The 12,027-nt window shown below is 35.9% G+C and overlaps 1 protein-coding gene across 1 annotated transcript in view; it reads right to left on the bottom strand.

Annotated features, from left to right (window-relative positions):
• The window catches only part of LOC120350081 (protein pigeon-like), a 62,468-nt gene that overhangs the window by 19,338 nt on the left and 31,103 nt on the right, over nt 1-12,027 (bottom strand). Inside the window, exons 12-13 of the mRNA XM_039422234.1 lie at nt 8,585-8,788; nt 2,579-2,791 (exon numbers count right to left, since the gene is read on the bottom strand). Of these exons, the coding sequence (XP_039278168.1) occupies nt 2,579-2,791; nt 8,585-8,788 (417 nt within the window). The remainder of the gene's footprint in view (nt 1-2,578; nt 2,792-8,584; nt 8,789-12,027) is intronic.

Genomic DNA, 12,027 nt, shown 5'->3' with positions numbered 1-12,027 from the left:
ATTGCCTAAAAAACGTTTACAATATTTATTTCTCTTGGTGTAATTAACCCGTAGATTCCAAAAATGCCAAAAGTAAAACACTCATTTATTAATTTGATTTTTTTCGATAGAGCTTCAATAGGCCTTGAAGTTGAATACGGTACTCATAGTAGGTAGGCCTACCTATACACGATGTGATTCAACACAGAGAGGATCCTGTTCTCTGTGGATTCAAAGAACATGCATTGACTCTGAAGGCAAATGATTCTAGTTAATAAAATAATTATAATAATAATATATATATATTAATAATGGAATGCTTCTAGTTAATAAAATAATATCTTATAATTAATGAAATACAATCAGTTACTTCAAATAATTCACCCTTACAAATTTCAAGCATAGGAAATGAAAAGTAAACTCTTTGATTGACATGCCTATGAAGATTAAAATTAGCATAATTTATGCATATTTTTTAGCATAAAATTTAGCATAATTGAAGTATCTAATAATTGTGGAAAAGTTATCTGAGTTATAAAAAGCAATTTATTCACTTTATTGAATTAAATATCCAATAATCATTTTAGAATTACCTTTTGGACAACCCAAAAAGTTCATTACCCATAACACATAAAGCAAAATTCATGTCAAAGAACTAGTTCTTTGAGTGTTACTGTTTCTGCCCGCCTGGGTGCGCTGCAATCGATTCTGCTTCTGCCCGTTACGAAAACACAGCTTTAGCTGGAAGGAGCAGACCACTCATGTATGTAACAGAGTGTTTGCAGGCATGCACCAGCTCAAACGTCTGAAACATTTCCTGCCTCAAAGCACACGTATCCTATTGGTCAGATCATTAATAATACCCTTTCTTGATTATTGCTCAACCGTATACGTTGACCTGACAGATGAATTGAATGGTAGGATGCAGAGATCCCTCAATTATGCAATAAGATACATCTACGATGCCAGGCGGGATGAGCATATAACGCCTTACTTTATGCAACTGGAATGGCTGAAAATCAAGAATCGAAGGAAATATTTCCTCCTGATTCTGGTATATAAAATAATTGTGAAAAATGAAGGACCATGCTATCTGCGTAACTCATTCACTTTGTTATCATCCGTTCATACTGCTCGTCAAACCAGGTCACATCAGTTCACTCTTCAAATTCCTCATCACCGTACATCCATATCAATTCGTCTTTCATCACACAGCAAGCAGAGAGTGGAACGCCCTTCCAGCTCACATTGTGTTTTCCACGTCTCTCTCCCTGTTTAAGAAAAGATTGCACGCTCATTTGCTTATGATTGATGAGTGACTAGTCCTTTAACGATTATCTGTTTTACATGATCCATACCATATGAATATTAAAAATTTGTCTTCTACATCCATTTATAAATAGTTTATATTATTTAACACACTTCATTATAACATGTATTACTTTGATTATTTTTGGTTTGATAGTATAGCCTATAAATATAGATACATTTTTTTTTCTCCACTGTTTAATAACAGTTCAATTTTTTTTTCAAGGAAATATCAATGCAAGTTTTATTCTCTTTTCTATCTACTAATTTACTGAAAATGTATTTACTTTGTTTTTCTGTTTTAATTTTCATTCTGCTGGTATTGATTGAGTGATGGAATCTGTTATTGCTTGTTGTTATGCTGCAGTAATTATTTTCTAGTTTTTTATTGTATTTTAATATTCTTCATTTCATTATAATTAGTATTAATTATAATTAATATTTTATTGTAATCTCATTACCTATTTAATTCTAAGTTCTTAGAATATTTATCTTTAGTTTTTACATTCTATTATTTTTGTGATGTTATGTTTTGTTGTAATGTGCAATGGGTCTTACTAGACCTAGCACTCAATAAAAATCAATCAATCAATCTCTGATTTGGTTCACGTGAAGTTAATCAGGATTGAAATTTAACCAGCTTTTGTGCAACTGGGCCTTTGTGAGTGGAATTTTTGCATTCCTCAGGGAATTAATCTCAATTTACTGTGATTAGATAGAACATTTCCGTATGAATGTTATTATAATTTCTTCTTTCGTAACAAATTTTTTATACTTTTGTACTCCAGAGCGAAGCTCGGTTCCCGATATTTTCATTTTTAACTGGATTAAATCCGTATCGAGTCTCGCTTCTTATAATGTGATTCATTCTGAGTTTAAGCCACCAGCTGATTGAATTCAGTTTAAGCTTTGACTGTGCAAACGACCCTTATTCGACCAAGTAAGTAGAGTAAGCTCGGTAGAGTTAGTATGCCAGTTACTCGACCACTAACTCTACTAATGAAAACCAGGCTTAAGGAGCGCTTACAGTTCGAAGTTAAATTAAAGTGAATTTGGACAAATTACGTTTCCCAGCATGGATAATTTTTTATAGAAACTCTTAACAGTTTTACGTGAATTCTAACAAAATAAGTTTCACAGCATTGTATGTAAAATGTTGAATATTAATGTAAATATAAAGGTCGAGTGGTCGAGAGTACTAAAACGTCCTAGCTCCGACAGATGAAATATTTAATTCAATTTTAAATATTGACTTCACTTCATTCAAGATAGTTTGAAGTGTGTGACTTACGACAGAAATGACATGCTCCTGCTTGCTGGCCGCTGATGACTCCACCTCGTAGAAGGGCAGCGGATCAGCTGATGCCACCCCTTTTGACCTGCCACCCCCGCCACCGCCCCAACCCCCGGTTATCATGGCCATGTCAGTCAGACTGCCGGCCGAACCGCCAATCAGGGCGCCGCCAGGAGAGAGGGGCGTGCTGCATCGCGACAGTGCTTCTGGCTGCAACGACAGGACAAGATAATAGAGAGGTTTCAATATAGTACAAGATAATAGAGAGGCTGCAACAATAGAACAAGATAATAGAGTGGCTGCAACGACAGTACTAGATTATAGAGAGGCTACAACGATAATACAGAGGCTTCAATATAGTTCAAGATAATAGAGGCTGCAACGATAGAACAAGATAATAGAGTGGCTGCAAATACAGAACTAGATGAAAGAGAGGATGCAACGATAGAACAAGATAATAGAGTGGCTGCAACGACAGTACTAGATGATAGATGCTACAACGATAATACAGAGGCTTCAATATAGTTCAAGATAATAGAGGCTGCAACGATAGAACAAGATAATAGAGTGACTGCAAAGACAGAACTAGATGAAAGAGAGGCTGTAACGATAGAACAAGATAATAGAGTGGTTGGAAAGACAGTACTAGATGATAGAGAGTCTACAACGATAATACAAGATAATAGAGTGGCTGCAAAGACAGTACTAGATGATAAAGTGGCATCAACGTTAACAAAACATAATACAGAGGTTGCAATGTCAGAACAAGATAATAGAGCGTACAAGTTTTCTTTTGCCGACAGTCACTATCTTTTCTAACATTTTTTTTTCTCAACAAACCTTATTACATATTATTGTCTATTTTCTGTATAGGGCTACTTGTAATATGAATATTTATATTTTATTTCTATTTACCTTATTACATAATATGAATAATTAACTTCACATACTCAAATATTGAATTGTTAATATTGTCAATATCATAATTTAAATCATTTTAACGTGATATATTCTGTTCTTTTGTATTTCATTCCTATAATGTATTGTAGTTTTAGTATAACTCTATTGATTTTGTATTTCTGAATCGGAAACAGTTTTGGGCTGTCAAAGACTGTTGTTTCCAAACATGTATGCATTTTTTCAAGTAAATTAATTAATTAGTTTAAATTTAATAATAATACCGAGTGTTTCAAAAAGAAAGACCCAAATTTAAACAGTTTTATTTATTTTAAAAAATGATGCACACAAACCAATTAACATCAAATTACTCACAGAAGTATCAAGTTTATGATGATTTATTATAAGTGTTGTATGATTGTGTTCATGGGAAGTTGCGGTGCATGTACGGCTTCGGCGAAGTGAGCAGTAACCAGAAACCACGTGACTGGTGCACCACTACCAGTGAACTCTATACTAACTGGAACGGGCTGTCCAATGCTAAGCTACAGCCGAAAGTGTGTAAGGCGGAGTGAGTGAGACAGGCCTACCGTGTGGGATTCCCTTCTCTCTCGTACTCATACATTTAAGCCGGTTGATGCAGCTCTTGAGTACGATTTTTCATTTTTAAAGTTGAAAAACGTATTTGAATGAGAATCAGGGCTATTAGTATTAGATCAAAACCTTTTCTCTTAAATATTGTGATGTATTTGTCGTAAAATGCGTAGAATTGAATAAAAATACGACCGAGAAATGGTGATGTATTGTGTTGCATTTGGATGCAAGAATGGGCATGTTAAAGGAAATGAAATACCATTTCACAGGTAGTCTATTAATAAATTTGAAGAAACCTTTTTGTTTTACATACACTTCCAATACTTTTTTCTATATTGATCAGTTTATTTGACCAAACAAAACAACAAATTTGGTTATATTCCGCTAGTATACGGTGATAGTTTCTATGCTAATTGAAAATTTAGGCCTACTTTATAGCATCTAAAATAAAGAAACATAGTTGGAGAACAAATTAATCCTTATTCAAAAAAGAATAAATAAAAATGATTAATAATTATTTTGTGTTATCATCATGAGATGACATAATTTATTTCAGGTACCTACTTTTATTTTGAAAAATATGATATTGCTATCAGCTGAATTGTGATTAATTTTTGAAACCTTTCCATTTCAAATAAATAATCGTTCAATTTACAATAATAATTATTTAGCATATTTTACTGTTTGCTTATCATATGGTCATAATTATAATACAATTAATATAAATGTCTCTTCATAGATTTCTTTGCATCATTTCTGAAACTCCCACACTTACATGATTTGAAAAGTTATCAGAATACCTAGTATATTGCTATCATTACATATTCAATAATCCCGTGTTATTGAATCATCATGAGTCCACATAATTCATTTTATTTACCTACTTTTATTTAAAAAATATGATATTGTTATCAGCTGAATTGTAATTAATTTTTGAAACCTTTTCATTTCAAATTGTTTATTTTACTCTGGTTATTATGTAGCATATTTTACTGTTTGCTTATCAAAGTCATATAATATAATAAAATGTTTCTTCGTTATTTGCTTCATTTCTGAAACTCCCACTCAGCACATGATTTGAAATTACACCAATGCACACCCACATAATTCTACATTCGGATCATAGCCTGCTGTAAGTAGGCCTATATTATTAAATTGAGATATTTTCTTAAACAATATTTATCATAAATCTCTCCTTTAACAATAACAATAAATCATATAATCCAAAAAACAATAGTTTATCCTATAAAAATAAACATAAGACTGTGTTTAATAGTTTCAATTAAACACAGCCCTCCTTTGGACTGTGTACGAACAAAATTCGGGATTGGAATAATAAGGACTATGAGCCTGTTTTTTCATTCCCAATCATTTCATGACAGTTTATATTTGTCCATGTTAAATAAATAAATGATACGCTTCTCTGAAATCTGACCCAAAGTTATTCCCTTGCTTGTGAAAAGTTGACAATACTAAAACTACTGCAGTCACAAATGAAAAAAATATTTTCTTTATTCATATTCAACCTATTTCATTATTTTTGCTCTCAAAAAGTTAACAATGAACTGCTTAATAAAGGAAAAATAACGCTTCCATGGAATAAGATATACAATATAGAAATAAAATAGAAATTAAAACTGTGCAATGCATTTTTCCATAAGAGCCAATGTGTTACAAAATGACGAATCCCACAGCAATGCGGGTTGCCTATCTTTACCAGCTGCCTCACTTTCTTTGTGTTGCTAGTCCATTCCAGTTAGTATGGAGTTCAGTGGTATTTATAGACCTTGCTTAAAGTCAGCGCTAGGGGAGACATCTAGTGGCGATTTTTTCGAAACCCGAAATCGACCCAGACATTATGAATAAATATTTTTCAGAAGTAGGAAGAAACTATGCAGAGAAAATCCTCAACAGGTCCACACGAAATCCAGTTAACAGTATCCACCTTGTGCAGCGGCTGACACTCCAAAATCATTCTTTATGCATCCAACAAGTTATGAAGAGGTACTAATAATGATTAAAAGCTTAAAAAGTAACTCCTCTCCGGAAGTGGATGGAGTAGGCAACATAATATGTTTGAAAAATATAGCAGAGTTTATAGCCAAACCATTGTCAATTTTATTTAATAAATGTTTCGAGTTAGGCCATTTTCCTTCACATTTTAAAATAGCTAAAATAATTCCTCTCCATAAATCAGGTGACAAAAAAGCTCCCGAGAACTACCGTCCTATCAGCCTTATAAGCAACCTGTCTAAAATATTTGAAAAGATAATAAAAAAACGAATGGTCGAATATCTTTAAAAGTACAAATTTATTGCTGTAAATCAATTCGGGTTTCAGGAGGGTAAATCCACCGAAGATGCAATGACTGAGTTGGTTAGAATTGTAACGGAAAACTTTAAAAACAGTAGAAAAACTCTGGCTGTGTTCTTGGACCTGGCAAAGGCCTATGATACCATTCCTCATAAAGTCCTTCTACGTAAGCTAGAGAGAATAGGTATCCGGGGAACGGTGTTAAATTTATTTAAAAGTTACCTGCATGAAAGAATACAAATCCTTGACACCAGTAAACTGACATTGACCGACTACGGTCTTCCACAGGGTACAGTGCTCTCCCCGTTATTATTTTTGGTATATATCAATGATCTATTGAAAATTGACATCAATGGATGCCATTCCATCTCCTTTGCAGATGACACGGCCTTAATTTTTACTGGGTCAAATTGGCGGGAGGTTAAGTGTTTAGCCGAGGCTGGTCTGGCTAGGGTTAAATCTTGGCTGGATCACCACACGCTGACACTTAACATAAAAAAAAATTGTGTACATGATTTTCTCTCCATCAGAAAGGTCTATCCCTACAGAGCTATTTCAAGATGGTGTAAAAACTCACTCAGACTCCTGTACATATTATAATCATTATGTAGAGTTGGAAGGTTTACAGGAGAGGGATGAAAACTGTGTATGTCAGGCATTGATAAGAGTGAGGGAGACAAAATATCTGGGAGTCATGTTAGATTCACAACTCAAATGGAACGCTCACATTGATAATATATGTAAAAAAATGAAACATATTATACATAAATTTTACAGGTTAAACGGGTTAGGTGATTTAAATATATTACTATTAATTTACTTTGCTTACGCCCAGTCAGTATTACAGTATGGCATTAGGGTATGGGGTGGGGCATTGGACGTACATTTTAACAAAATCTCCTTAATTCAAAAACACTTAATTAAAGCAGCACTTGGTCGACCCAGACGTTACCCTACAAATCTCCTTTTTACAGAATTCCCAGTTTTAACAGTTAGGCAACTATTTGTGAAAAACATAATATTATACATAATTAAAAACAGAAATCTATTTACACCTCAAGCTCGAACCTACAATTTTCGAATGCAAGATAATTATCAAATTAACAGAACTGACATGACTGTATGCCGAAGACAATTTCCTTACATCTGCAATAGACTCATCAACCTGCTACCAGAAAACTTAATAGCAAATAGAACAACAAAAGCAAATCCTAAAAAAATAGCAGAGTGGATAAAATCAATAAACACTTCTCAATTCTTACAAACATAATATAATATTAAATATCACCATCATCTCATTTCACTAACTACAGTTCATCAATAATTGTATCAATTCTCAATTATATTTCAGATATATTCCTTCCAACACAATATATATCAACATTGACTTATAACAGCAACCAATCATAAAATTTAATATAGCAGTAACTTACTCCATTTGTATTACACTTCAACTTTTCTCATATTATCAGTATTCTGTACATTTTTATTGTCATACATATTTGTATTAATTTTTCTTCTCTTTCACTTGTGTATTGTACTTTTTATGAATTTTTTTGGTACTCGCTGCCAGCACTCAAACCCTTGGTTTTGCAGGCAGCGCCTATTATGTTATTTTGTGTAACAAAGTTTTTATTTATATGAATACTTTGATTGTCTATCTTGCTTAACTTTGTTTTGACATTTATCATTGTTTTGTATTATATTTGAAATGGCAAATAAAATTTGATTTGATTTTTCAAAACACTAGACCTCTCCAGCAGGACTTCCTATATACCTGACTTGCGCCTACAAAAAAATGGCCGCCGTATGTGGTGGCCGGCAATGATATTTTAAACGGGAACTAGACGAACTGAGATTTGGATAAACTGAGATGCTCTCCCAGCAGCTGATTAGTGATTTTTTCCTCTTTTTTTCTCAGTAGGAATTTCTATAAGACCACCACATACGGCGGCCATTTTTTTTCTAGGCACAGGTCCGGTAGTATAGGAGGTCCTGTCTCCAGTTGCCGGTAATGCAGTTTCGATCGTGGTGATGCGCTTAGACCAATATTATTCAATTTTGAAATTGGGTCGATCTTTTTTGAACACCCGGAATTTGTCACCACCTGTCATTTGAGTGGAATTCAAACATTGATGTATTGATATGACAATTTTTGAATGATATTTCATAAAAAGAAGAATGAAAGGTAGACCCTACCTGATAGCAGACGAGCGACACCATAAGCTTCTCGGCGACGGTGGCCGACCGGAAGCGCGGCTCCTTCTTGGCTGACAGCGCATCCCAGAGCGCCGTCCACATGTCGGGCCGGTAGGGCATCAGCCGCTGACGTGGCATCAGCAGCATCACCGACGGATTCCACAGGTCTTCCTGCGTCAGCGACATTACGTGCTTACAGCCCAGCTGCAATCAACCCAATTCAAACCAAGTATTATATTGTTTATTGTTTTTGAAGGGACGGATTCAAGGATCCAAAGGTTCAAAGAACGTTCAACCGAAGCTTATTGTGTTCCAAAGTAGTATGTTAGTTAGGCAAACCAATACCTATGTCCTTTACAAGAACCAGGAGTTTTTCCCTATACTAACATTCCATTCATCATTCATCAGTGTGATATGCTTGTCAGTCTCTTCAGACTGATTAGTCCTCGTGACCTACGTGAGTTCCACTCCTGGCCTTCTTTGTAGGTCCTTCCACTGAGGAAGGGGCGGCCAAGTTGCCTATAGGGCACCCGGCCACCCTTGACTCAGCCTCTTGACCCACATTTGTGCCTGGTTTTTCACCCATCACTGGTCTCTTGGGTTTCTTCTTTTTGCCCCTCCGAAACTTCACAGGGTCAAAAGCCTCACCTCTCTCAAGAAGTTTTGCCTAAATAGCCGCTCTTCTTTGAGCAGTGGTGAGTTTTGGCCTCTCCACCCACAAACACGTGACCTACGTGAGTTCCACTCCTGGCCTTTCTGTAGGTCCTTCCGCCCGGCGCCCGGCCACCCTCGACTCAGCCTCTTCACCCACATTTGTGCCTGGTTTTTCACCCATCACTGGTCTCTTGGGTTTTTCTTTTTGCCCCTCCGATACTGCCCTGATGGGGCAGATCCCGTGGGTTTGAAGGCAAGGCAACTTCTGAAGTTGCCTTGAGGTCCATTTTAGTCGCCTCCTACGACAAGCATGGATACTGTGGGTGAATTCTGGTTTTCAACACATTCTTGAGTACGATGATCGACTCAAAGCTCCCCCAACCCACATGGGGCAAAAAATTAAACCAAGTATTGAAAGTGAACTCAAAAATTGAGATTTAGATGAGTAATAGAAAAGATCCTGTCAAGTATTAGGATCTAAACTAAGCAACGATGGTAAGTATAGCAGTGGAGGCAGCTGAGAGTGTTGAAATATAAAATTTGTGAGACTAGTAGGTAACCCGTGCTCCGCAAGGGTCAATTAAAAACTTGACATACTGAGAACGTGACGTACTGGAATCTTGAAGAATTTGAAATAGGCCTATAACCATCATCGGTGAGTTCAGAACCTATACGCAAAATTTCAAGTTAATCAGCGAGTAGTTCATACATGATGATGCGTCATTCGTGTTTTTCCTATCCCGTACTATAATCCAATACTTTCCTTTATTACAGATAATGTATGGCATGATTATAATACAGATTATGTATTACAGATCACGTCAGAGACATCAAGTGCTTACAGCTCAGCTGTAATCAAACCCAATTCAATGAATCACTCATAAGGCTATCGGCTAACATGTTACTTTTCAATAAAGATAAAACGAAAGAAATGCCTTTCCGGACAACAAAAGCAGGTACCTAGTTTGAAAGTCAATGACCAAAATATAGACTCAGTAAATGAGATAAGAGTGGTGATTGACTCTGGCCTTACATGGAGACCACATCTGGATGCCTGAAAAACAAACTTAACTCTGCAATTTGTGTTGTGAGAAACCTAAAAGCTGCCCAGGATTCGACTGCTCTTAGAAGCGTTTATTTCTCTCTGTTCCACTCACAACTACGGAATTATTTTCTGGGGAAATTCTACTGGTGTGTTGGAGGTGTTTAGATTGCAGAAGTGGGCTTGAGGGTGATGATTGGGGAATCAATAGGAACAAGTTGTCGGCCCTACTTCGGGGATCTTGAAATTTTCCCACTCCCAAGCATGTATATTTTTGAAACAATCTGCTTCATAAAAAAACATATTCACGGATTTAACACAGATGAAGCATTTCATGGATACTCGATCAGATACAGAAATAACTTGTAGAGAGGATGCGCACCGGAGTAGCATGTATGAAACGAGGAGTACGGAGCTCAGGTATTCGAATGTAAACCTGTTGTCATCCCACTTAAAAGAATTATCAGGGAGGAGATTCAGAATTCAATTGAGAAAGGAGCTGCTGTCGATTGGTGCATATTCAGTGGAGGAGTTCAAACAGCATTACAAACCTCAAACTGGAGGTTTAAGAAGATAGCACACATTTTCTTGCGGCATAAACCTGACAGACGTAGTTCAGACATAAGTTCAGACGTAATGATGCACCAAACATAATTTTCGTATCCCGTACGTGTATATAAGCCAGTTCTTTCCTTTATTATAGTATAGATGACAAAAATACGTAGTGGGAGAAAAAACATGACCTTACTATCTCCAACACAATATTGAAAAATATTCTGTTTTTATAATAAATAACATAATTATTCAGACATGTTGTAGAAAATGCGATGCTAAATAAAAGACTGCAAAACGAAATGTGAATTTTTCTGTTCAATTTTCAACCTGACAGTCATCCTTCTCTCTCTCTCTCTCTCTCTCTCTCTCTCTCTCCTCTCTCTCTCTCTCTCTCTCTCTCTCTCTCTCTCTCTCTCTCTTGGTAGAGAGTTGGTGGGAAGGATACTTCGAATATTCTTTCCGAAGAATGGACATTGACTTGTCCAAAGCTCCGCCAATTTATGTAGATGCATAACAATATCATCTATTTTATCTATAGTTATTACAAATTGCTTTTTTTCATATGATATACAGCTGTAAAATCTGACAAAGCATCTATTGGAACGGTTCCACTTGTTATTCGTTCCGCTACTACGTAGACATCATGTCGTCATCATGTCTGTCTGTCTGCGCGCTGTGTCTTTTGTGCGTCTGCGCTGACCAGTGACGTCACAGTCGCGGTTCTTTGCCACTGCTCTAGTCAGCTGGTTTTCTATACTTCTATTCGTACCTTTTTCGTCGGATTGTTTGCCGTTGCAATTTTAATATTTGTGCTATTCAATTTTTTGGAATTTAATCTTGTCTTTAGGCATCTTACCTTTTAGATATTTGCCACTTTTTCACCAAACGTTTGTGGACGTTTCACATACGTGGCTGACATTTCCGCCTTCCCTTTTTGTTACTAGCGTCTTTTGCTGTTTGTCTTTTCATGGAGGTCGGCGAGTGTGCTTCCTGCGCTCGGTCTAAACCTTTCATCTGAATTCATCGGACTTACAAAACGTTTTTAAAGTGTGAATTATTCTTCAAATTAATTCGTTTGTTCTATTCTTCAGTGTGATTCAATTATTCATCGAGTTCTTCACTCAGTTACTCTGTTAAAATTGGATAAACTTTGTCAAAAATTACAACCTCGTGTAGGCTTCAGTTGCCATTT

The sequence above is a fragment of the Nilaparvata lugens genome, chromosome 2 (genome assembly GCF_014356525.2).
Source record: "Nilaparvata lugens isolate BPH chromosome 2, ASM1435652v1, whole genome shotgun sequence".
NCBI lineage: Eukaryota > Metazoa > Arthropoda > Insecta > Hemiptera > Delphacidae > Nilaparvata > Nilaparvata lugens.
This window is presented reverse-complemented; position numbering and strand designations above follow the sequence as displayed.